At 44.2% G+C, this 27704-nt stretch overlaps 2 protein-coding genes across 5 annotated transcripts in view; one reads left to right on the top strand and one right to left on the bottom strand.

Annotated features, from left to right (window-relative positions):
• Positions 1–24731, top strand: part of LOC119455576 (PR domain zinc finger protein 15-like) — an 86880-nt gene extending 62149 nt beyond the window's left edge. For 3 of the 4 annotated variants that reach the window (XM_037716976.2, XM_037716975.2, XM_049668871.1), the window contains 6 exons: positions 209–329; positions 1006–1299; positions 5202–5474; positions 14196–14381; positions 17621–17916; positions 20584–24731. In XM_037716976.2, coding sequence (XP_037572904.1) covers positions 209–329; positions 1006–1299; positions 5202–5474; positions 14196–14381; positions 17621–17916; positions 20584–20728 — 1315 coding nt within the window. In that variant the 3' untranslated portion in view covers positions 20729–24731. The remainder of the gene's footprint in view (positions 1–208; positions 330–1005; positions 1300–5201; positions 5475–14195; positions 14382–17620; positions 17917–20583) is intronic. The other variant, XM_049668872.1, reaches the window with a different exon arrangement.
• Positions 24732–26350: 1619 nt separating this feature from the next.
• LOC119455574 (roundabout homolog 1-like) overlaps positions 26351–27704 on the bottom strand; it is a 229029-nt gene continuing 227675 nt past the window's right edge. The window contains exon 25 of the mRNA XM_037716974.2: positions 26351–27632. The gene's annotated coding sequence lies outside the window, so the exon portion shown is untranslated. The remainder of the gene's footprint in view (positions 27633–27704) is intronic.

The raw sequence follows: 27704 nt of genomic DNA, 5'->3' as shown, positions 1-27704 counted from the left end.
TTTTGCATGCTTTATGATCAGCTGGGTAACAAATCTTACTTCACATAACAAACTTGAATGGTTAGTCTAGGCATGGACTGCTTGTCCTGTCCGCAATGTTTGTCGAGTCCGTGAAATGTGGAATATCACACACGATTGACCACACGGAGAACGACACATTGTGGCTCAATCCTTGTCTTGTTGTTCTCTTTTTGTGTGATAAAAACAGAAAGGAGCGATACTTTGAGTGCCCAATCTGCAAAGAGAAGTTCCATGTTGTGGCTGCCCTGAAAGAACACGTCAACGTTCATCGTGAGGATGGCATGTACACTTGTCCAACTTGTGGAAAAGTAAGAGCACCTGCATTGTGTCCTCGCAGATGTTGCATTTTAATAATTTTGCAGACTTGACTGCATAGTTATGTTCTACTGCTTGACTATGTGTACATGCTCACCTTTTTATGTTGTTTGTTATAGTACTATACCAGGATGTGACCCTTAACATGTCCCTTAACTTCCTACTTTTTGCTTTTAATAAATGAGTCGTCAGTCAATCAATCAATCAATCAGTCAATCAATCAATCAATATTGCTTCTTTCACAGCCATCGCGGCGGCTTGGAGGCCATGGTGTGCTGCTAAACTCGAAGTTGCAGGCGCTGTCTTGGCCACGGCGGCTGCATCTTCAAGGGGTGAAGGGGGTGAAATGCAAAAACACTCGTGTAATTAGATTTAGGTGAACGTTAGAGAACCCCGTGTAATAAAAATTAATCCGGAGTCCCCCACTACAGCATGCCTCATAGTGAGATCTTGGTTTTGGCACTTAAAACCCCAGAATTTGAATATTGCTTTTGCTTCCTTCACTGCTGCATTTTTAATTATTTTATTTGTTATCACTGATAAGAGGCCTTGCCTCTGAAATCATACATATATATTCGCAACATACTAGTCATTATGATATAAACAGTAAATCAATGTGAAATTTCATGCAACCTGTTTTTTTTTTCTTTTTTTCCTGCCTCTTTGCAGAAATTTGCCGAGTACAACCAAGTGCGCAAACACATTCGGGCTTTCCACACGAACCAGCGCTTCATGTGCCAGCAGTGTCCCAAGGTGTTTTGCCGGCAGGACAAGCTGAAACTGCACATGCTCTGCCACTCGGAGCACCGCGAATTCCTCTGCGCACTTTGTGGTCGGCAGTTTAAGCGCAAGGACAAGCTCAAGGAACACACGCGCCGCTTGCACGCGCCAGACCGCGAGTCCCGTGAGCAGGCACGTGCCAAGGCTGTGCGCCCGCTTTCGTCGAAGCGGTTTGTGCCCAAGGTATGCCCCCTTCAAAGCCTCACAAAAGGATAACAAGTGCTGCCACATAAGGGAACAGAAATTTGGGGATAGTTTGCACAACTTTCAAGGGCAGCTGTAACAGAATTTTGAACCACAGAGAAAGCCTAGTTTAAGATAGTGTAGGTATTGACAAGCATGTGTACAAAGTTTAACGTTTTAAGTACGAGTAGAAGCGTCATGAAAAGGTCGCGAAAGTAGCCGGAACTAAAAGAAAGAAAAAGAAAAGCTGTCATTACAGCTCGTCAGTAGTGACCCATGACCTCGAACTCCTGTCTCCTTGGCATGACCTCTGAGATAAGGCAGCACCTGCGGCTGCCCGCAGCGTGCTTAGAAATCCCAGAAGTGGCATGCTGAAAATTACGTCAAAGTGACAACCACTGCATGCATGTGTTGTCTGCTTAAGTGCTGTTTAATGTCTGCTAAACAGATAAATATAGAATTACCAACCCTGCGGCATTGCCAAAATTTCTGCAGTTGTATATATTACTAATTTATAACAAATTTAGCCATAGTGAAATTCGTTGCAGTTGGCCTTTAACCAAAAACGCATCATAGCCAGTAAACAGGCGACAGTGTTGCTTCTTTTTCATTGTTGGTAATTCACGACTGCCATGTGCACTAAGGAGACACTAAGGAGAAAAAGAAGTCGAGCTGTGTCACTGAAATTTTCTTTCTGCAATACAAAAAAAAAAAGCCGCTGTTACTGTGAGAAAAGGCCTGGTAAGCCAGAAAAGAGGCAGAAACTAAAGACTTGTGATGCCACCTTGAAGTTTGTAAACCAACTAACCATGGGTTCATGGATTTTATAGATGTCTTGTTAGGCCTTGTTCATTTTTTTCTTAAATATGGATTATTTACATTGTATTTGAAAGGTCCCAGTGAATAACCTTTGGAAGTTCAGAGAAAGCTTTAGAAGATTTACCGAGTCACAACTGCCCAAATACCAAAAAATATATGCAGTAGAACCTCGTTGATACATTCCCGTTGTGTTTTATTTCCCGACACCAACATTCGTGATTCAGAATGCAAAAAATGAACCACTACAGTTATGCTTCTTTTTTACCGGTTCAAATGTTCCTGGAAAACGCGATCTTTCGCCACCAACGTTCGTCTGGTGTTGGAAGTGTACTGCACGCTTTTAATATGCGGTAACCCCCAAACATGGCACCATTCCGAGTGAGCACATCAAAACTTCCAGCCAAAATGCCCCGCCCGAAAAAGCTGCCGCCGACCCTGGGCGAATTTGAGGAGTGCATAAATGTAACCCCGCCGAAGCCACGAAAACGAAATGTCTCTCTGGCCACTTGGAGCCCCACCAGGTCAGCGCGCGTCGGTGTCTCATGCTGCAACGATTCGCACAATTCACATTACTTAGATGTGAACTACAGTGAAGGCTGCCAAACTTCTTTAGTGACTTTTGATCGTGTGTTTACCCGGTTAGTACAATTTTTCTTGCGTTACTTTTTTCTTCCAGAACGTATGAATGAGGTTCTACTGTATTGAAATCTCACATACTGGCACATGGGTTTTGGCGTGAAATAAAAAAAATTGTACTTCCTTTTATTTTCTAACAATCAATATGCACTCGAACTTCGTTGTTACGAAGTTGAAGAAGAAGCCGAAATTACTTCGTTATATCCATTACTTCATTATACCAACTGTTGCCCTTTCCTGCAGTATATGCCCAATGGTATGCACAACTTTGAACATGCAAGGAAGACTACGGCTCCGCAGCCCGCCAGACCGATATGTGGCCGTGTATGCGCTAAAAATTCAATAAAACAACACCAAAGGCTCTCTGGCGTGTGCAATACGCGACTTTTTAGCACCTGACGTGATAGCCGTTACAATAGCGCCATTCTTTTCCGTTATGATGGTCTTTCGCTTCCCCTTTCCACTTAACTACTAGCTGATATTGTCCTGAAACTGGCGAAACAGCGACACAGTCGAAAGGAACAGTTAGAACGCTGTGATGCGAACAAAGTCCGTTGCGTTTGAGGAGCACGTGGCACAGAACACAGTGCGCCGGCTACGTACGTGGCTGGGGCGATATTCTCAGGCGACCTCTAGTTCGTTAAATCCATTAGTAGAACAATTTCATTTGTTAAAACGAGGTTTTTTATACATGGATCTCTTAGGACTTCAAGGGGAATTGCGTTTACTTTGTTATATCCATTATTTCATTATATCTGCTCTCGCTATAACGAGGTTCAAGTACATATAGCAAAATAACAAAAATAAAATTTTAAAGAATACTTTATCAGTTTAAGTCTTAAGTACCTGAAATTGTGATATTTAGAATGTGTAAAATAATGATCTGAATGTGCTCTAGCTCCAGAACTAAGTGTCTGTGCATTAATTGCACCAATGCCTTACACAATGGGGAATGTGGAAATGATAGAACACCTAGTGTAGTTTCTTTCCTCACATTCACACTTCATTCCAGCACTATAGTACATGTGCTAGGGCCATATTTACGGATGACCCATCTCATTTTGCATTCTTTTAGTGCTTTGGCATTGCCTTGGACAAGCTAATACCTCTGTTATGGTAGTGATTGGCTACTCAGTGCAACAGATGATAAGAAAAGAATAATGGACAGTGCGATGAGTCGTTACAAAATATGGTTCCTGCTTTGCTTTCACTGTGTGTCAGAAAAGGCAATTTTTAGAGTTGCCATGAGGAGTTCAATGTTGCCATCAAATCTTTAAAGGAAGCTGCATGATGCGAAAAAAATTTACCGTATTCACTCGATTGTAATGCGACTGCGATTGTAGCACGAGGGGTGACTTTTCATTGCGTCCATCAAGAAAAAAATAAAACCGCGAAAGTTGCGCGAGGGGTGACCTTTTTTCGCGTCGAGCAAAAAAAAAAAAGGAAGAAGAAAATCGCTAAAGTAACGCGAGACCACCAGATGCATGAAAAAGTCACAGTTTTGCCCGAAAGGCGAAGCATCAATTGTGATAATAAATTAGTAGAGAGCTATACAGAGTAAGGATAGTAGTTTTATTGGCTGCATAAACTTGGACACATTCGCTTACTAACTGAAATAACAAGCATGGTGTCAGCGCACACAAGCAAATATGAATAGATCACACTCGATGACTGCAGACAACCACTGTCAAAACGCTGGTGTGAGCAAGCGCGCGACAGCAGCAAGCGAAGGTTCGTGCGGCCTATCGCTTCAACGGAAACTCAGTGGCGAAAGCACAGCGCATACAAAGGTTAAAGCTGTGTTAGTCTAGCCGTGTCGAGATCGCTTTCAAGATATGGTGCGTGCGACAGTCCGCAGCCGCGCAAAGTAGAAGTACGCAGAGTAGAAGCCACATCCCCTCTGTCCCACGCTGCCTTCCTGCTTTCCTCCTTTCGCGTTGCGATTGAGTCGCCAGTTCCCCTTGCGTCCGGTCGCGAGATACGCATTTGGTGCATTTTCACCAAAAGTATTTTAGGAGAACATACTGTATAAAGCACTTTAAATAGGCATGGTATTTAGAGAAAGAAATCTGAGATGGTCAAGCAACATGTCTGGGACAGTTGGAATAAAATGATTCTGCACTGATTATATATTCATTCATATTGGGTCCTTTCCAAAGATTTTTTCAGCAATGCAGTCAAATCTTGATATAATGAACATGGATGCAACTAATTGTTGGATGTAACGAAGTAAATCTTTTATTTCTTGGTGACAATAACATGTAAAAAATATATGCCTATAACAAATATCATATATAAGGAAGGCATTTTCATGTTAGAAGTGACTTCGTTATAATGAGGTTCAACTATGTAGTATTCATTTCTTGAAAGGCATTGCGCTCGCTTCAGTGTGTTTTTCAGTTTTGAACGAAGGTGTTGCCCTCTAAGGTTTCAGCACTTGCGCCCAGGTTCCACCGACGGACTACCAGAGGTTCATCTACAAGTGCCACACGTGTATGCTGGGCTTCAAGCGTCGTGGCATGCTGGTGAACCACATGGCTAAGCGGCATCCCAACGTTCAGCTGGAGCTGGTGCCAGAGCTGAACCTCCCCATTCTTCGGGCCACACGCGACTACTATTGCCAGTACTGCGAGAAGGTTTATCGGTCGTCTTCCAAGCGCAAGGCCCACATCCTCAAGAACCACCCCGGCGCTGCTCTGCCAATGAGCAACCGCGTCAAGGTGAGTCCACCTTGAATGTGGTCCAGTGAATGCATGACCACACTTAGCAAACCACTTGAAACTTAGCTGGAAAAAACTAGCAGTAAACACTATACTCAAGGAGAAGAACACAAGAGGGGACAGAGCTTTTCCCTGCCTGCCTCGTTTATTGCTGTTTATTTTTTTTTCTTTCAATTAAGCATGCACACACTGGTGCAGCTCTTTATACTGTTACTTCACGTAAAACTTTCTTTGAAAGCTTTTCAGAAAAAAAAAAGATTTTACAGGTGTATGCCAATCTTAGCAACTCATACATCAAAAACAGCGAAGCTGTATAAGCGAGTTCTCACACCCTTCAGATGTCCTAGGGGTTCGATTTGCCACTGGCCAAAATACACCCAAGACATTGCAAACGCTTCACGATTGCAGCAGCAAAAAACTAGCAGTAAACACTATACTCAAGGAGAACACAAGAGGGGACAGAGCTTTTCCCTGCCTGCCTCGTTTATTGCTGTTTATTTTTTTTTCTTTCAATTAAGCATGCACACACTGGTGCAGCTCTTTATACTGTTACTTCACGTAAAACTTTCTTTGAAAGCTTTTCAGAAAAAAAAAAGATTTTACAGGTGTATGCCAATCTTAGCAACTCATACATCAAAAACAGCGAAGCTGTATAAGCGAGTTCTCACACCCTTCAGATGTCCTAGGGGTTCGATTTGCCACTGGCCAAAATACACCCAAGACATTGCAAACGCTTCACGATTTCCAGTACAATTCCTTCACTTTACCGGAGCCAAGTTTTCATGTTTCACTATATCTAATCATAGTACAGTGGAACCTCGTTGATACAATTCAGCATAATACGTATCTTGGGATTATATGTTTCTTTTTCTTTTTTTCCCAATAATATGATTTGGTTGGATAATACGTTGGATATACGATTTTCAGATGATACGCTTTATTTTCTGGTTCCCATGAAGATTGTGTCAACAAGATTCCACTGTACCTCTATCCTCCCAGGACCCAAATATAGGCTATGGGATATACAGTTAAACCTCGATATAACAAAATCGGTAAAATCGGCAATTTGCTTCATTCTATTGAAATTACGTTGTATTGAAATTCGATCTTTTATGCAAATAAGTACAGTTGCCGATCAATTTTTCTTGCATGGAAAGGGGTCACAGTATTTTCTGAATTATCGGGCAGTTGAAAAAAGCAATTTTGAATGAGAAAACATTTCATTTTGTTGAATTTGGGAGTCGGCGACGAAACGGTTTCATGCCACGTTGACGATATCTTCGCACCGGCGGTGTGCATTAAGTGAAGCCAGCCACGCTTTCGCGTCCACTCTGCTCCCGCGGGTGATAGCGTCGCCCACAGTGGGACGACGCTATCGTGAAAAGCATTGGCAGCGGCAAGCGAATGCTTCGTCTTACCTCTCGCTTCAACGGGTCTCCGAAGCTTGAGATTACACAAACTCCAATACTAAAGGCGCGGTATGACAGGTTACATGATGCCACGCTGTCTGGCACGCCCACTCTTTGCACACGCGGCAGATTCACTCTGAAGCAGCGTGCGCGGCTGTGTATGTGCTCAGCCGTGCTTACAGCCATGCGCAGCCACGGCCAAGACGTGTGCCAAAATTGAGATGTGTGTGAGCTTACCCCCACTCCCCCCCCTCCCTGCCCCCTAGCGCGTGCTTGATCGCGTTACCACTAGCTCGCTTCTCTCCCCCTCCTTCCCTTTGCTCACATGGGAAGGTGGCACTCGTGAAGCAACCATCTTTCTTGTCTCACCCTCGCACGCTTTCACTTGCACCTAAAGCACACAGTGCGCGGGGCGCAATAGATCTTATTGCTATTTGAACTTTATACGGAACATGACACTGCTCCACTTCAGCGGGTGCTCTTGTCCGGGGTGGGTAATTTTAGAGGTGTGTTCGCAAGCAGCCGCTTGTAATTCAATCATTTGACCATCTGCGTCCGCGCAGAAGGTTCCATTTATTGTCTCGGTATTCCTTTGTGGCGGCAGTGAACTTTTGTTATATTGAAATCGCGTATAAACATGCTTCGTTATATTGAGGTTATAAATACATGGTAATATATGAACAAGAAGTTGTGAAAAGTGAACTACTTTGTTATATTGAGAATTTTGTTATAATTAAGCTCGTTATATCGAGGTGTAACTGTAATCACTTTTTAAGGGTTTTTATATTGTCTACTGGTATGTGACGAACGTGAATGGCATTTTTTTAATTTACCGTGGTTACATACCAATAGCTGCATCTCCGTGTACATGGAAGAAGTAACCATCTCGTCATGTTTGTTATGGTAAAAAGTAGGGGTGTGCGAATAACGAATAGCAGATTTCGACAGGGTGTCGGAACAAAATGTTTTCTGTTCTGGTTTTAGTTTCGTTCCACTGAAAAAAGTTCCGTTGCGCTTCTACTCCGGAATGAAAAAAAAATGATTCGTAATGGTTCATAACGGTTTTGGTTCGCATGTAAAAATTTTCGAAGCAAAGTAACGATAAGGAACATAGGTATTCATTTTTCTCAATAAGTGAATTCTGAATTCTGAGATCATGCTCAGTGCCTTGAGTCAAGGCACTGAACATCTCAGAAGCAGCACGTCATCGAGTGTACTCGCCATAATTCGAGACCGCTGTCCTGATAAAACGAACTTAAGACGAACACCAACGAAGTATAATACTTCAGCAACAAAGTGTTGTACCCGTAGAAAACGATAAGATAAGCTCTTAATGCGCAAGCCCTGGGTTTTGCTACAATGCCTATCTGCTAGCGCACCAAGCGACAGGCTTAGATTAATGGCACGCTCGACCGGCTATCGCTTGCACTATGCCTGCCTGAGTTACGTGCTTATGCAGACCCCAGAGATACGTGCTGATTCTGACGTTGCCTGACGTCGGTTGTTTCGGATTGTTGACTTTTCCCTTGATCCAAAATCAGATAAAAAATATTTCGGTTTCACTCCAAAACAAAATAATACCGAACATTTTGGTTACGTTCTCGTTCCCGTCAAAAATATTGTTTTGTTTCGTTTTTGTTATCGTTCTGTTCCGACACACTGGATTTCGAGTCGAATGTCGAATCGAATCAAGAAAAAAAAAGAAACTTGTATATCGAATATCAAAAAAGTTTTCACAAATTTAATGCTTACAAATTTTTGGCAAAAAATGCAATGCTGCATATGATCGGGAGTCTCCTAGCATTGCATCACAAGAATGTTGCAAGCTATCAGTAACTTAGGTACATAAAATCAGGATATACATTATTCTGTCCACTCTTATTAAAGGGAGTGCCAAATTAGTATTCCAGCACGAATTACAGCTCAGTTCAAGTATGTGAGGGTCTGTAAAATGTTTTCTTATCAGTAGAATTTATTTTGTATGCAATTAAGTTTATAATTTATTTATTTTTTTCCTCTGAAACTAATGAGTTAGTGATGTTCTGTTGTACTGAATACCAATGAGGTTCTCAGTTTAGCAGTGGACCTGTGTTTTGGGGCAATCATTTATTTATTGCACCGAAAGTTTTTCTTTTCAGTTTTTAATGGCACAAGGGCATCTTCGTCCTATGAATGCCATTACTTTTGATGAATGCAATGGTTAAAGACATAAGTGATCAGCACAACTGTGCTAAGGATTGGTGTAGAATGCTGTATACAGGCATGGGAAACTGGTAGAGACAAAGGTGTAAGAGGCATAGTTAAAACTGCCGTGTTGCGGCCTAGCGAAAGGCCATGCGCATCCGGGCTGGCCGCAGGAGCAGAGAAAGAGACTGAGCCGCTTCCGATGCGCGCGAGATAACGTCCAACCTTTATTCCATGCAACCAGCATACATATATAGCAGACACTCATGTGACCAATGACGTCACGTACAAGCAACATTTCACAATTGTGGGCGACAGCGCCAGATAACGCGGACACTTGACGCGCATAGGCGCTATCACCACATCTCCCCTTCTTTAATAATACGCTGACAGTTGCAACCAACTTAGCAGCACTGCCAGCGAAAGAACACTTTGCAGAAACAAACAATGCGCAAGAAACAATACAGTCAATTGCTGAACCCGTAGCGGTCCGGCTGTCGAACAAGACGACCAGATCGCGTTCGGTATTCAGGAAGGTCAGTTCCCGGCAAGGAAGGGCTAGATAGATCGTCAGGTGCCATGCTGTCTGTAACGCGATTAGATTTCTGTTCCGTTTCTACCCGACTATCATTTGCCTGAGGAAAATCATAGCTACCTCCGTCATCCTCACCTTGTTTTGGCTGTGAAACAAAGCGAACCAAGGATTTCCTGTTTCTTTCTAGAACTACACCAGTGGAAGTTCTAACCACATAAGACCTCGGCCGCTCAGCAAGTCGCAAGACTCGCGCTTTTGCTTTGCAGTCCGTCACCCAGACTTCCGCGCCCGGTTCGAGTGGTCGCAACGAAGTAGCCCTATGACGACGGTTGAAGTTCCTACGCTGCCGCTGTCGGGCAGTCGTATCATGGCTTCTGAACTTCCTCAGGTTCACCGTCTGAGGCCGAAGGCTGGTGGGACGGACAGGCACCGTTGTGCGTAGCCGCCTGCCCATTAGAAGTTCTGCAGGGCTTTTCCCAAGTAGCCCCGGAGTGTCCCTGTACGCTAGGAGAGAAAGATATGGGTCCTTCGCTTTTGTAATGAGACCTTTAATTGTCTGGACCATCCTCTCCACTTCACCATTAGCCTGGGGGTACCTGGGGCTAGACGTCACAGCGCGAAGACCGTAGTTGCGAGCAAACAACTTGTATTCCTGCGACACAAATTGCGCTCCGTTATCAGACATAACTTCTGGTATGCCATGTCTTGCAAAGAAACTTTTAAGGTGCGTAATGACAGTGGCACACGTTGTAGATGATAACAAAGCAATCTCTGGGTACCTAGAAAAATAATCCACGACTACCAAATACCATTTTCCTTGAATATGGCAGAGATCAGCGCCTAGTTTTTGCCAAGGACGCTGTGGAGTGGTTGTCGGGATCATTGGTTCTGACTTTTGGTGTCTGTGCTCGGCGCATACACGGCAATCGGTAACCAAAGCTTTCAGCTGGCAACTCAACCCTGGCCACCATACCGACTCTTTGGCTCGAGCTCTGCATTTTTCGATTCCCAGGTGACTCTCGTGCAAGCGTATCAAGACCTCTGAGCGCAATTTTTGAGGAATGACCAACCTCACACCTTTAAGTAGCACGCCTTCAGCAACTGTAAGCGTGGCTCTTTCCTGCCAATATGGGCGCAAGACCATCGGAAGAGATGAGAATTTTGGCCACCCTTTCCGACTGAATTTTACGAGTGCTTGACAAACTTCGTCAGCGGCTTGTTCTGCTTTCACTCTCTCGAAGAGGCTGGCCTCGACCGCGTTTGACAGGCACCCTGAAACGTGCTTGCTGACGTCACTAACAGACAGTGCATTATCACTTTCTTTTCCCCGAATCGGGGCCCTCGACAACACATCTGCAGTAACTAGGCTCTTGCCCGGGACATGTACAACTTCATAGCTGAACCGCATGAGCCTCATGCGAAAACGCTGAATGCGAGGTGGTAAAACATCTAAAGGAGATTTTCCCAGCAAGGTTACAAGAGGTTTGTGGTCGGTTTCACACACAATTTCAAGACCTTTGATGTACCCTTCGAATCGTTCTGCCGCCCACGTCATTGCTAGTGCCTCTTTTTCAATCTGGGAATATCGGGTTTCGGCAGGCGTCAACGAGCGCGATGCAAAGGCAACGGGTCGTTTTTCGTTGTTTGGTTGAACTTGCATCAGTACCGCCCCTAAACCGAATGATGACGCATCGGCGGAAAGAATCGTAGGGTACTTTGCATCATAGTTAGCCATGACGCGCGCCGAACCGATAACGTCTCTAACGTACGACAGCGCTTGCTCTTGGGCTGGTCCCCACGTCCATTCAGAACTCTTCAAAAGCAAGTGACGTAACGGCGCCGTTTTTGAAGCCAAATCTGGTATGAATCTTGCCAGATGATTAGTCATACCGAGCAGCCGTCGAACGTCAGACACGTTATTTGGCGTCGGCAGTTCTTTGATGGCCCGGACCTTTTCAGGGTCCGGCCTGATTCCGTCACGACTTAGAACACAACCAAGAAAATTGATCTCGGTTACTCCAAAACAACACTTTTCTTTGTTTAGCGTAACGCCAGCACTCATGAGACGGTCTAAAGTAAGACGCAGACGCTCATCATGTTGAGCTTGGTCGCAGCCATAAATGAGCACATCATCCATCATGTTTACCACGCCTGGGATTCCTTCCAGAATCTGCGACATTTTCTTTTGAAAAAACTCAGGTGCTGACGTTATTCCAAACGGTAGCCTCTGAAAACAGTATCGCCCAAATGGCGTAATGAAGGTAGTTAACAACTGGCTTTCCGGCGACAACTTGATCTGATAAAATCCAGAATTAGCGTCCAGCTTCGAAAAAACCGATGCCCCACTTAACAGACCAAGGCTATCTTCAACAGTTGGCATAACATAGCGCTCGCGAAGTACACTTTTATTTAGTTGCGTCAAGTCCACGCAAATACGAACGTCTCCAGAAGGTTTGAGTACTGGTACGATACCCGCGCACCATTCTGTTGGTTCGTCTACTTTGCGGATTACGTCGTCTCGCTCCATACGCTCGAGCTCCTCCTTAACTCGGTCCCGCAGGGGTAAGGCAATGCGACGAGCAACCTGAATAGCAAAGGGTACAGAGTTCGGCTTCAGTCTGATATTGTATTCCCCTTTCATAGCTCCCAGACTACCGAAAAGCTGAGGGTAGGAAGCTTCGATGGCTGTCGCGCTACTGACCGAGTCAGCGAACTTGATCAGCTCAAGGGCTTCGAGCGCCGGGAGACCCAAAAGTATCGAGCGCAAGGGCGAGACCACGTACACCGTTTGTCGGACAATGCGTTGTTTCCACTGGATAGTGGCAAGAAACTTTCCGAGAACATGCAGTGGCTCATTCGCAGGGCCAGTTAAGGTTATGTCGCAGTTCTCTAATTTGGTAGGCAATCCCGGAAACGTTGAGGGTACAACGGACACTTCTGCACCCGAATCAAGTTTAGCGAACACCGGAGTGCCGTTAATGACAACTTGAGCATACCGAGAATTAGAGTGCTCCCCATTTACCGCGCCTACGAAATACGCCCCCTTGTCCACATGGAGAGAAGAAAGCTGTACCTTCTTTCGCTCGCCTGCAGCCTTTTTTCGACACACCACTGCGAAATGTCCGGAACAACCGCAGTAGTTGCATTTCGCAGCTCGTGCCGGGCAGGAGGTCCTCGGGTGCTCTCCTTGACCGCAGTTGGGGCATGAACTGGGGGTGAGAGGTCGGTAGGACTGTGGTCTGGTGCGTTGACCTTGTGTGACAGGTGCAGTGGTCCTTGACGAGGTGCCGGAACGCTGTCCTGAAGAATTCTTCCGGGGCTGCCGTTGTTTGTTGATCGCGTCCAGGTTGCTGGCTGGCGCTGCCGAAGGTTCGTCGCTGGTTTCTCGCAGCTGTTGCTGCTGTCGTTGGACGGTCTCCTTCAAGCGAGCTTTTGCCAAAGCGCTGGCGAGTGTCAAATTTGCATCCATTTGCAGAGACTCCGAGAGCTTGGCATCGCTGAGGCCGACTACAAACCGGTCGCGGATCATGCGTTCCTTTTCCTTGTAGTCGCACCGGTCCGCCAGTGTGTGCAACGCGGTGATGAATTGGTCGACTGACTCTCCAGGTTGTTGTATGCGTCGGTGAAAACATGCGCTCTCGTAAACGAGGTTCCGTGCGGCCACGAAGTGATCGTCGAACTTTTTTCTGACGACTTCATACTGCTTCTGCTGTTGTTCAGATAGTGCGAAGGTCGAAAAGATCTCTCTCGCTTGCTTGCCCATTGTGTAGAGTAGAGTCCGGACTTGCGCTTCTTCACTTCGCTCATTTAAGCCAGAGGCAAAGCGGTAGTCGTCGAATAGTTGGATCCAGGAAGGCCATTCAGACGTCCGGTCGAAGTCAAACGTTGGCGGAGCTGGAACAGCGAACATGCCGTGAACTGGCTTGACTTCTTTGTCTTCTGACATGGCGCCGCTTGACGAAGACTGGTGCAACGCCCCTCGAATATCAGAAGACGGCCGCTTCTGACACCATGCCGTGTTGCGGCCTAGCGAAAGGCCATGCGCATCCGGGCTGGCCGCAGGAGCAGAGAAAGAGACTGAGCCGCTTCCGATGCGCGCGAGATAACGTCCAACCTTTATTCCATGCAACCAGCATACATATATAGCAGACACTCATGTGACCAATGACGTCACGTACAAGCAACATTTCACAATTGTGGGCGACAGCGCCAGATAACGCGGACACTTGACGCGCATAGGCGCTATCACCACAAAAACAATGGTGTTTCTGTAGGTTCGAGCATTTCAACTGTGTACGGGGTATTATGTAGATTAAGGCAATTATGAGCAATAACTTACTGCCTCCAACTTGTCAGCCAAGTACATACTTTTGCCATGACAAAAAAAGGCATTTGAATGCTGAATGTTTAAGAACTGGGTATCTGCAAGGTACTCTGCTAACCTAAACAGAGGTCATGGGATAAAAATAATACAGGGTGAGTTAACATATTGCGTGAGTGAAGTTCCTTAAAATGGTGATGTCTTGCTTGTGCAGTGTCCTCTCGGGAGCGTGTCTGTGATGGTAAGAGGAGTATTTTGGTCCTTGTGTGCAGGGAGGTGTACCCAGCATCCCTGGCCAACCGAACCCTACCTTTTCGCACATGGTGGGCAGTGTGACAACGCAGCCCCACAGCTGCTGCCTGTGCCACAAGCAGTACGCCAGCAAGGCCAAGCTGCTCCAACACCAGCGCAAGAAGCACATGGAGATGGTGGCCCTATTTGGCACCACCAACAACCAGGTCAGTGGGGGCGATACACTGGCATTGTGTGATCAGTGTTGTGAAATATGGTGTCTCATCATAGTGGCAGTATAGAACCACCAAACATTGCCAAAAGTGGGATTTTAAATCTTCACTCCTTATTGGGAGAACTTGTGCCCAGCTTGTGTTAGTGCTGTGATTTGAGTGCAAGCTGCACTCAAATCACAGCAATAATGGCAAGCACAGTCGTCGGTCGTCAAGTCTAATCTCACTGGTCAAGTTTGTCTGCTGCTTATACGTTACTCACAGTACATTCCAGGTTAATTGCTGGGGCTTGTGTACATTTGAGATCAGACACACATCCTTTGCTGTAGAACTGACGACAACATTCAAGAAATATTGGATGCAGGGATACTGTTTTAGATTGGCGATAATGCAGTAAAAATGAACACTGCCATATATAATGATGTGTGGTAGTAGGAATGTGTCCATAAAGTGTGCAGATTTTTGGGGACCTTTTTGTTGGTTCCTAAGGATGTTCTAGCACCTCTTTTGGCAAGGTGTAGGGATATTTACAACTGTCATAACGAAAGTGACCTTAAAGAGAAATAGTGAGATAATCAGCTTGATAGATTCATGCTTCCAGAATCAAGCAGATCAGTCTTACCATGAACAAAGGTTTTGTTAGTCCTCAAATGAATGAAGAAAAAAATAAAAACATTAGATAGTTCTACTTTCAGTTCTTGCACAAGCTCCCTGTAATGTCCTAGATATCCTCAGCGCATGCTTGGGGCTAGTTAATTAGTAAATAAAGATTACATTGCATTTGAATTCAGGCAAGCACTCGCCTTGCTATTGGTGACTTTCTTGCACATACATGAAAGTATTATGAAATTTGTGCTTTCACACTGACATACCATGGTTTAGGTACAAAATTCAAAAAAGTGATGTTCAGCCTTCGTTTTCTCTGCTAATGATCAACGTTTATTGCCAGATAAATGCATGAGTTTTAAAGGCTAACTGCAATGAAATTTTTTATTGGTTAAATTGCTTATAAACGACTAATACACCAGGTGTTTGTTTTAGACTACACAGAATTTTTTTAATTGCCTGTGGCAGATAGCACAATTCTAATCCTTGAACTATTGAATTGGTTTGCTCAAAGAGGCAGAAATTGCTTGCACAATAAACCAAATTGCATAATTGACTAAATAACAAATTTTCACCAATTAAATGTATAACTACAGTCAATGTCCAATTTTTCAGACTCACTAGGGGCTGCGAGAACGTCAGAAAAATAGTCAGAAAAAATGAATGCATGCCTTTTACTGCTCCCAAGGGCTCAAATTGCCATATGCACGTCAGAAATAGCTATGAAAGCCTGCCAGTACACTTGTTAGGCGTATCATAGCTTTTACTGTGCTAGTAGGCTGCGAGTGCACGCGTGTATAATTAAGGAATACATACCGTGTCCTGTGACAATTGCCCCTTCCCACTGTTGCTATGCTTCACCGCAATACTTCACGTATGCTTTACTGTGTAGCACTTCTCCAGTGAGGCGAACCTGACTTTCGGGAACCGGCATTATGCAACGCGCCGTCCTTTCCAAGCTTCCAAGACATTGGCGAGAATTACAAAGGCGGAGTCGGCGCCATTGCTAACAGTGGCAAATTGTTTCAATGAAAAACACAGCACCGAACAGAAAGCTTGGTATCTAACATCAAAATAGCAATGCTGCAGTGGTGGCTACGGCTGCCAACAGAAAATTGGACGGCACAGGTTTTTTGCATTCGAAATTTCAGACATTTTTTTTACATAGACTCTATGGGGTACATGGCGCTGCTCCGACGGCGTTCAAATTATCGGACATCGTCGGTCGCCAAATCGATCATCGACTGTAATTCATTTATTTCATATGATGCAATTTATGAATTGTAGCCGGTGAGCTTGCAAGGAATATCCACTTGGAATGAATTCTGAGGAGAGCATCAGTTTCAAGAGATGCATTGTCAAACTTGTAAAGATGCACTGCTCCACATTTTTAACAAAAGGCCATTTTATCTATTATATGGGTGTTACTCAAGTTCACGCCTGCAGACTTGAGCCTTCTCTGGATCGTCCCGCGCCAGCGGAGCAGTAGTAGCTCACTAACACTTTCGCAGCCGCCTTAACAGTCAGAGCTGTGACCCCTAACTCACAGTTCGCAGTGAATTGCGACCACGACAGGTTCAGGCCAGGAGGACGGGGCAAGTCTTATTCACCTTAGTCTTACACCAACAATGGCAACAACAGAGAAACACAAACAAAACCACAGCGATGGAGTGTTCCACGCGGCCGAGCCGAAAACCACAAAATGGGGGAAACATACAAGAGGTTGATAATGGCTCAGATCACCTAGCGTTGATCCGCGCTCAGGTCCTGGGGCGGTCAGTCACTCTCGAAGGCCGGGCGCTGCGGGGGGATGACGTGCGGCGGTCTCTGCGGCTGAGTCGAGTTGTGGCCAGTCGCAAGCTCATTGCGGCCAGCCGAAAGACCAAAAAATGCATCTGGGTAATCGCACTTCTCCTGTTTGGTGGAGAGGGAATGGGTTGCCTCGGCCGCAACGTCGCAGCAAGGCTTGAAAGGCAGCGGGAGTGGTGAAAGGTGCCTTCTCCACGCTACTCCCCTTTTCATCATGTGATAACCGCATGCGACGGCTCCGAAGATAACAGAATGCACGTGCATTCCCACAGCATTCAAGCATAAAAATAACTGGAACGCCAATGTATTTCATCGAACCCTGGGAGTGACATGTTAAGAAACTGCCGAGCGAGAATGTTTACCCTTGTTTGTGGTTTTGCAAAGTGTTACCAGATGGCAAAACATTTCTGTGTAGGGTGAGCAGTTGTATGCATGCTGACAACAGCAAGACAATGGCACGATGACAACCACATGACGGCAATGGTGAGGATGATGGCCTGTTGACAACGATGATGATAGCTTGACCGTAGCAGTGATTATTATTTGATGGCGATGGCATCTACGAAGGCATTGTGGCATTACGATGATGGCATTACAGACCGCTTGGATGTCCAGGCCTATTGCTTACTGGCATGGCGCATCATACAAGACAGATACCCATATACCCATCCACCACCACAAACTTGATTGAAGAGGCAAAGAATATTTTCCAATAAAAATAATCGGCAACCACACGTTAAGGGGTCTATAGTAGCCTCAGTACTACCACAGAGCCTACGTCTTCAGGTCATTTTCAGTGAATGCTGTAATCCTTACAGGCAGTGAATGGCAGCAACAGAGGCCGGGAAGCTGACTTGTTGACCCGGGCAATGTCGGAACTTACCCAAGGACTGACAGACTTCCGCCAGAGCAGTGGTTCTACTACATTCCTGACTACCAGGTCTTTGCAAGAGGTCGAGGACCAAGATGACGGCATGGCCGACACCCAACAGGAGCAGGTCATCACTGAAACACTTGATGCGACAGTAGAGACAACTGAGGTGGCCGCCTCAACACTCGACCCGGCACAGATCAACCTGTTACTGGCCCAGTATCAGCAACAGGCTGCTCTCAGGTGAGTGGAACCTTAACTGCTTGTGCCTTGATATCTTGTCTTGAGGCTGTTCCTTCCATCTTTCTTCAAACGGTGTTTCATCTTCTGCTTCATCATAATTTATATACAATCGAGCCCACTTGTAGCGATACTGGTTTTAACAATATATTGGTTATGACAATGAGAAGCTGCTGCGTCGTCAACTCTTGTGTTTTCTGTGGTGAAATAACCTGCTAACTACAATGCCCCCAGGCTGCATTATCGGTTATAACAATGAAGTCTGGCCACTGGTGTCCATGCCAAAATGTAATGGAATGCGAAATCCTTGAAAAGAAAAAAAGAAATTCGAGCCGCCATAGGCCGCCGCATGCCGCTGCTCTGTTTTCCAGCCTTCTCCAGATTGTCAGCCTCGTGCGCCTCTATCCTATCGCCCTTCCACTCCTCCGAAAACGAATGGGCTGTGCCCATAGCACTATGCCGCACTGCCCTCCGAAACACGAATGAACCGTGCCAACTGCGCTGATAGCCTGATAGCACTTCCCACTGCTCCAAGATTGTGCGCTGGCCCCTCATTCCGTGCAGTTCTGCCAACAATTTAAGATGCTCGGGCTCGTCTTAGTTGGTTGCGTCGAAGTCGTTCCTGGCCACGTGGTTTCTCGGCTTTGTTTGACTCGGCGCCAAGACGGAAGACGGCTGATCTGCCCGCTCATCACTGGAAATGCACGACGTTGATGGTGAAAAGAAAGCGCACTGCTATAGATTTGGAAACGAAGTGCTTCGAACCGATGAGGCGAGCATTGCAAACGTGCTTGCATCGGATAGCCACGACGGCAGCAATGATGTGGTAGGGCAAGCTGCCTCAACGTTGTCCTCGCAGGAGGCCCTACAGATTATTCAGTCCCTCTGGGGCTTCGTTCTCGCGAAGGACCTTCCACTGCACTACGTGGCGCACCGGGATGCCTTGGAGAAGGCTGTCGGCGAGCTTCACATAAAGCAAGAAAAGCTGATGGACATAGGGTTTTCTCGTGCAAGCCATTGAGAAGGATGTGGCGAGATGCTTGTGGCGATCTCGCCCCAGCGTTTCTTCTGGACTTATCAAGCTGAGGGGCTGCTGCGGCAAACTTCTCGCATTTTATAAAAGGCCCCTTTTGAGGCCACCGAAGCGATGTCTCAGCAGAGCTTGCATGCCACTTGCCGCCCGTGACCCCGCTTTGCAGTTGTTATAGCTGTGCCATTTTTGAACGCCGACAGCCACGGCTTGTTGCATGGGATCAGAGTGTGTGGGAAGCAGAGTTGAACAGTTAAACGAATCAAAATAATCAACAGCCGGATGGAGGAAGGTGGTGGGGACGGGCACTGGCCTCCCTGCCATTATAGTTTTCTCACTACAGCTATGCAATTTTTTTATTTTGATTTTTTTCATGCAACCCGGTTATAACAATTATCGGTTATAACAGTGGAATTTTCGTGGCACTTGAATGTTGCTATAAGTGGGTTCAACTGTATATATTAAAGGTGCTGTGAGAGTCTGCAACCATGATGGGCCCATGTGTATTGATGGCAGTGCCCATAGTGTAACAGAAATATGTTTGCTGCCCCTTTTGGCACCTACTTTTTTTCTGTCACAATCAGAATGCTGTGATGCCCTGGCAAAGATTGTTGATCCCTTGTTGAAACATTTGCTCCAGCCTAAAACATCCCTTCTTCAACTACGGTTGATCAAAATGCTGTTTGAAATGTAGTTGCTGTATGCTTCTAAGCCTCTTTTGCTTGTGCTGGTTGTGCTCAAAAGACTGTACGGTTGTCACACAAAATGCTCAACAGTGCTACAGCAGTGGGGTCCACACATTGATGTAGGGCACTATCAGGCTGCACTAAACTTTATTTTTAAGGCCCACACTTATGATCATATTACACATTTTTACTTTTTAGTCCATGCTATGGTGAATTAGCCCATGCTATAGTTCTCTCTTGCACATGGTGCCATTGTTGCACATGCTCTTGCTCATCAATCTCCGCTTCAGGTGCAGAGTAGCATGCGCTCGACAAGTGGCGGATGTTGCGTCCTAGATTTTAGTGCGCACCTTTGCATCTTATTCCGCCTTCTGGTTTTTCTTTTTTGTGTGTGTGTTTTTTGAGGCGAATACTCATATTGATGCCGGAGAGGCATCAAACAAAGTGACGTGAACCAGATTAAACACTCAGTACAGTCGATTTGTGTAAATTCGACCCTGATGGCGCTGATAAAATTATCCAATTATCCGGTGGGTCGAATTAAACAAAATGGAGAAAAAATTCCGAAACACCGCTGATTCATCTGGGAGTATTTGCCCGCTTTTAACACGTCCCCAAATCGAGTGCTCACTTTCTGTTTGTTCAAAGTAGAAAACTAACATAGAAATTACATTAACTTTTTCCCTACCATGGGGAAAATAGGTGTTTTTTGTATGTTACGGCAGATGTTTTTTTCTGGAGGAACTACTGCACTGAGGCAGCAGAGGTGCAACTAGCAGTATCTGCATGATCTAGGAAGGAGCAGACCCTACTTTTCAAAAGCTCAGTTTTTCCAAAGGCTCATTTTCTCATATTTTTTCCAAATTGCCTCATTGTAACGAGGCCTGGCAAAAGTTGAAGTTTTTCTAGCAGTCGGCAGTTTTCAGTAACATCCTGTTTGTCATTTTCTTGCAGCGCAACGGGTGAAGGTGACACTGATGTGCCTGTAGTTTCAGTCGCCGATGTGGTGGTTACTCCCAACGCTCAAGCTGGCTGGACAATTGTGTCTGTTTCAGCACCAGGCGAAGAAGCCTTTGAGCAAGAACTTGTTTCGACGTAGAATTCATTCCTGGTGTAGCCCATCAATTGTGCAGCTGCTTATCTATTTTTAAAAAATCACTATAAAATTTCTGCAAGGCTGAAGGGAAGCTGCCTGCTCACCTGAAGATTGTAGAGAAATGCCATTTTTTAAAGTGCAAGCCTTGTTTCATGCATTGATTTATGTTATTTTATATACACGTTTTTAATTATTCTTCAGTGCACATGTTGCTTCCTTTCTCGTCAGGTGCAGGAATTCTAGTCATTGATGTAGCTGACGTTTTTTCATTCTACATTTTATCACTTTCCTGTGTTGTAAGCAGCTAAGACTGGAAACTTCTTTTTATGTGTAGCATGTCAACCTCCTCACTTGATATGGAAAATTGCTTTTGTCTATGTGCAGTTATTCGCTTCTTATTAGCTGTTATCACACAGTACAAGTAGGGAAAAACCGACATTCAAGAAAATGGGCAGCTGTCTTCTTTTTGTGTGTGTGTGTGTGTACACGTGTGATATTTTTGTGTGTTCGTTTTTGACCAGGAATGCACATAGCTGCAACTCCCCATTCTTTGCAGGGGACTGCCTAGCTTGTGACTCGACTTCTGTCCTTGATATTCACTATGTACATCTTTTGCTCACTGAGTGTGTACTCGTGTGATTGTGTTTGCAAGGTGTACATAATGTTCAACCAGAGAGTCGACAACACTCTCATTGTTATTCACACGTGTGAATTCTGCATATCTAGTGTTTGCCCAGTTTGAAAGCCAAGGAGCAGCTAAGAAAACAAAAATAAAGACTGACACCCTGCGGTGATATCCCTTTGTTGTCATTAAGTTAAAGAGATACTAAAGAGTAGAGTGAGTCAGGCTGGACATGTAGAGCACGCAAGATAATCATTGTCATCATCATCATATTTCAATTCTGCTATCGGGTTAAAGGTCTCTTCCAAGGGTCTCCAATTACTTCTGTCCTGCATCATCCGAGTCCATCACATCTCTGCAAATTTGCTAATCTTGTAATCTGCCTAGTCCCCTGTTGCCCTCTAATGCATTTCAATTCCATTGCCACCTGATCTGCAATTCCATTAGACCACCAGTTACATGTTCCATTACAAGACCTAATTAAGTCCACTCTTTCCTCTTGATGTCTGCTAGAATGCCATCTATCTACCCTTTCATAGCATTATTTAGCAATGCGAGATGCAGGACAAGAAAGTATCTCTTGTGCTGTTAAATACTGTGAACCTATATCACCTAGCCTAAATCAACATGTTACATCAACCCATCTTTTAATTCATATTTGCTATGGTGGTTCAACCACTGACAACGACATTCTGCTGCCGAGCACAAGGTCGGAGGTTCGATCCCCTGCCACTACGGTAACATCCTGAAGGGGGGCAAGATGTGAAAACTATTGCGTATTTAGATTAAGGTACACATTAATCCTAATAACTAATTTGCTCTCGAAATCAATGCTTTGCCTTTCCGGTGAAACTGTGACTTTATTTTGGAGGAGGCCTTGGAATTTTTCAAAAGCCATTGGAATCTTTTTTTTTTTTTTCGTCACGACCACTACGAACTCGAATGATAATCTACCAGTCTAGCCTGATCGAGAATTTGCCCTTAGTGTGCCTCAACGCAAATGCTGGCCACCCTACGTCTTGTGTGTCTTAAAGTATCACACTGTACTTCTGAAGTGCTGAACTTGTACATACATAAGGTCACAAATTCCCAATGTTGTTCTCTGCTTTTCCGGCCAGTGCATTGAAGAGAACTGCATGGACCCTATGAAACAAGTCCACAGTGCATGAATTGCAATCAGCATTCATAAAGAATTTGATGTAAAGACTAATTTTCATCATTTTGGTATTTTGGACCCAATGGGAACAATGCCGTCCTGGCTGAGCATACCTTGTGCTGGGTTTGAAGAGCTATTTTCCTAAATTTCTTCTGTTCTGTGTGCTGTTCCTCATGCTATTTTTAGCGACACCAGATTGAAAAGTATTGATCTATGTGAAAATGTCCGCTCAAGTTGACCTTTCTCATCACGTATATGAAGTTTTTTGCATAGTAGACCAAGGTGGTTAATCCTGTCAATGCCATTGCATTTTAAGAGTAAATCTTTCACAAGCAGCACTTCTATCATATGTGCTCTGTCCTAGAGGGACCAGAGGTGATTAAATTTCAAGATGTTCACTTCTGTGCCCATATCGTCGCTGTTTTTCATTCTTCATTTCCGAAATGCATCTCATTTTCATCCTGACTGATCCCGTGAAAACTCTGTGATATTTTGTAACTTTAGAAAATTGCATAGATTGTGATGTGTGCGACTCCCCTCTTTTTTTCTTCTTGTACTATATTGTAAAAAAAAAAAAGGCTATTGTGCTAGGCTATATTTGCCTTTGTGGTCATTCTACTGAAATTATCACTGATGGACAGAAAGCTCAAGATGTCGATCAATATGTCTGGGAGAGTCTCGTAATGACCTGTATAACAGCTCGACGTAAAGGGACCTTCATCAAGCCCCCTTGGAAATTTCGATTTTACATTGGAAGCTGTGATGCACCATCCTAGGAGTATTCAGCCATAACAATTCCAGGAATTCTAAGAAATAGTTTAGTAATAGCATAGATATTAGAGCAAATCAGACTTTCAACAATGGTGCGAAGAGGCAAGCTACTTTCCCACGAGATGTTTACGTCATGACCCCTGCCTCCGTCTCTTTCTTGTGTGGTGCCATTTATGGAAGTGCAGTTTTTCACACTCCACGTGGGGCTCTGCATTTCACGAGAATCCCCGTGTCATTCGCTGCTGCTGCTGGCTGTTTGCTCACTGCAGCCACATGTGTGTCGTCACTCTGCTGGCAAAAAGCCACGCTACTTTTAGAAAATGGCCGTGAAGGATTTTGTCTGAATTCTTAGCTGTTTTCGTGGCATACATGTCTGTCTGCACTTGTCTGTTTGCAATGTCCAAACCTGGTGAGGGACCCAAGGAGGTCAAGAACCAATTTAGACACTTCCACTCATAGCCTACAGTGCAGATTTGGGACGTGAAAATGCCTTCAATAAAGACTGAATTATCTTTTGTGGATGCAACTATAAGTGTGAAAGGCCTTGTATTTTTAGGTTTTGAGATGCCGATGCAGTTTCATTTCCAGCCTTGCCTTATTCGAACAAGTTTTATGCTGGCTTGTTGGTACATGATGACAGAGCAATAGCACAACAAGACATGGATAGAGGAGGTGAGACACACAAGCGCTTGTGTATCTCGCCTGCTCTGTCCATGTCTCTTTGCGAAATTGCTCTGTCGTTAAGTGTTTTGCCCCGTTCAACTGCAACGTTTTACCTCCAAGTTGAAGAACATCAGTTTTCTGTAGTATTGCATCTCCTAAGCCTTTATCTGTGCACTCTAAGGGAATTTGTATGTTACCAGTGATCATTCAAGAATGCAGCTTGTTTTTGGAGCACTTGCTTTGCCTAAGTGGCATAATATTTCATTTTCTAAATAAATGGTGTGACTAGCGTCTCGTTACGTCTTACAATGTTCATCCTGCAAACCTGGCTAGGACTTATTCGATGCTATATACAACAGAGGCAAATATGGCTTACAACACTTACCTGCTTTCCTTAAAGGAAAATTCCATGTATATAAATGACAGTAAAAAACATGACAATAAAAATATTTTCCCATTTTATCTGCTTATAATCTGCAGTGAACTCCTTCGCAAGTCTGGTGCATGTATATTTGAGTAACACGTATGCAACAGCTTGTGAATCTGGAAAGCAATATTCTGTTACCTGGGTTCCCTCTTTTATGTAATATACTCTGGCACATGGCACTGTTGTTGATGCATATGTTATGCTTGCTGTACATTTTTTTGTTTTTTTACTGGGCTCCTTTTTTTTTATTGGTATGCATGTTCTTGTATGCTATAAAGCTGTGTAAAAGGTGAATGGCCATGTATGTTAGGATTGTTGAATTAAATTTTATGATTTCCTGCATTTAATAAAAGCTCATTGAACCCTCTCAGTTGTGAGTGGATCTCTGTGGACTTTTTGACATTGATGCATTTACAACAATTTTCAATTTGTTAATTTTTAAAGTTTCGGTTTTAGGACGACGAAAATAGAGGGCAAATGTATTGCTTCCATATTTATTTATAACTGTTAGCCCCACAGTAGGACTAGACTGCTGTTTCAGAATGTTCTCAGTCTAGTAAAGCTAACAGTTTGAGTTTAATGCCACCTAAGAAAAAAAAAGAAAAAAAAAAAAGAGCCAGTGGCAGTAACAGCGGTAGAGGCCCTGGTATAAATTTTGCGAATTTGTTATATTCAAGTCTGCTACCTTAAGCAGCATCAGTTGGATATTTGCCTGCAAAAACGTGCAAAATGTATATTCACATAAGCAACTGATTTGTGCCTTGTGAGAACACTTAGAAACTTGGTTCGATAATTTTGCGTTGTTCACTAGCCTAGCACACAAGCTGAAAATGTGGCAAACCACTCGAGAGCACTGCGAAAGGTATGCTGTGGGCCTTAACCTTCTAAAAGTACCACTGTTTTCAAAGTTTTGTTCAAGTTACACAAAACCCCTGGTACATGCATAACCACATAAGTTTACGCACTGTGAGACCTGAGAAAAAGGTTACTACAGTGAAATCTCGATAATTCGAAATCTCTTAATTTGAATTGACGGATAACTCGAATTGCTCTGTTAGTGCTGATGAAGTCATATGTATTTGGATAAAGAAAAACTCCTGCGAATTCGAATTCAAAAACGGCGCAACAATTATTTCGTAAAAAATTTCTTGCTCCCATGGACCGCTTTTCAGACAAGCTCGAGCCAAAAGTGCAGTGCAGTACTCTGGCAGGGCATGGCGTGGCAGTGCGCATCCTATCTTGGAGGTAATCGACAGTAGTTTCGAAGACTAGCCAGCCCGAGATAGCTGATGGTCTCATGTGTGCTGTGTTCTTGCGTGCCTAGTTCCTGTTGAAGCGAGAGGCAGCACGAAGGGGGAATTTGCTTGCCGCTACTGGCCGCACTTCATCATGTTAGCGTTCTGACAGCGAGTGTCCACGGTCATCGAGTGAATATGTTCATGTCCCCTATACACCCATGACACCGTGCTTGTTAATTTAGTTAGTAAACGAATGTTTGCAGCAGTTCATTTGGCCAATAAAGCTACTAAGCCTACTTTGTATAGCGGTCTACTAATTTGCTATCGCAATCAAAGCTTCGCATTTCAGGCGAAACTGCGACTTTTTTTTGTTTTGTTTAAGATTATTGCAGCTTTTAATGCATACCCACATAGGATACACGAAAACCTACCTGACCATGTGACAATTCTGGGTGTACACGGCACATAACTTGCATGCTAAATAGTTGCCACAAAGTGTGTCACTTGATGTGTATGGTATGCCTGAAGCTGTAAATCTAAGTTCTTTACACATCCTTGCCATTTGTATTTGCACCTAGAGCATTGCACATGAGAAGACCAGCAAGTGTCGGCTGTGTTTCCTTCTTTTTGTGAGTAATGAATGAGACATGCTATCCATGTGGCATAGGCATTAACTTATCTATTATGGCACACAAATGTGCTGGTATCGATAGTCTGAAAGCAGTGTTCAGGTAAAACTTGGAAAGTGTCATGGAATGGAGCTGTGTGCATCACACATGATGTGAGTATAGCAACAAGCAGGCACATCTGTTCTGGTCAGGCCTAGTCTGGGTTCTGCATCACTTCCAGCAAATTGTAATGGCTGTGATTTTGTCAGTTTTAGTATAAAATTGGATTTTTTCTGTTCTTTTCATGTTTCACATACAAAATATTGCGCTGAGCCCTCTCTGTAGCTACACTATCACTACAAATATCTTTATTTGATGCTAAATTTTGCTGAATTTGAACTTTAAGCTACATGTAGGTGCTATTTTCAGTTTTAGGAGACACACTTGTTTCAGTTTCATAAGATAGACAACAGTGACTTTTATTTCTGGTGACTGTTTTTCGCTTTGTATATGCACATTTCTCTTTCTGCTTCTACTATCATTGTCTTAAAATGAAATATTCAACAATAAATTAAGAAGCGGCAGGGCATACTGCTTGCTTGACATGCTGCTGTTGCCTGTACACCAACCAATGGCCACTAAGGAATTGGACAGAAACTGTGCTGCACAGGAACAGTGTCCTAGAGAGCTGTTTCAACCATTAAAAAAACATGGCTCCAAGGTACAGCATAGAAGAAGGCAGGCCTGGAATTTATGTCTTGGTGCACAATGCAGAACTGCTCAATGAGTTTCTTGCATCTGCTTTAATTGCTCATGCCTGTCTTTCCCACACTATACCTTTGAGTCATGTGATACCCACTTACTGTAACTTGCAACTCGTGAAGCATCACAAAATGCACAGTTCTGTCCATTGATATGCTGGGATGTGGCAGCTGAGTAAGATTGTGCCAGGCACTAACAATGTCTGCCATTGTGCATGTACATTTATACAGATACTCTCATATCTTTTTACACTTAACATACACATGCACACGCTCATTCACTCGCACATCTCGTGAACACACACTGTACAATGTCTTTTCTTCTGGCGCATCCTATAATTTTCTCATTATTGCAGCACGGCATGTCCTTGTTTGGCACACATCACATCACCCGCTTGCATACTTTGGTGGACTTGTCACATAAATGAAGATTCTTCTTTTTTTCAGCAACAGAAGGAACTTGGTCAGCAAATCACATCAAGGTCGAAGCAGGAGTTCTTTTCTCCGGCTCTTTTCGTCTTTGCATCCGTTTGTGGCAGGGTCTCATTTGGCAATTCTGACACAGGGCTGACATTCAGCTGTCATTGTCATGTTGAGGGTAAAGGAGAACCTTTGCATGAAAATCAACACTTTTCATGTTGACCCATGGTTCAAATGTCCACTGAAAAATGAAGAAATTATAAGGATGAACCAACCAAATGCTAAATAATTTCCCTGAGCAATTTGTGAAAAT

This window comes from Dermacentor silvarum, chromosome 6 (assembly GCF_013339745.2).
Source record: "Dermacentor silvarum isolate Dsil-2018 chromosome 6, BIME_Dsil_1.4, whole genome shotgun sequence".
In the NCBI taxonomy this organism is placed as follows: domain Eukaryota; kingdom Metazoa; phylum Arthropoda; class Arachnida; order Ixodida; family Ixodidae; genus Dermacentor; species Dermacentor silvarum.
Note: the sequence above shows the minus strand (reverse complement) of the source record. Positions and strands in the feature narration are given on the sequence as shown.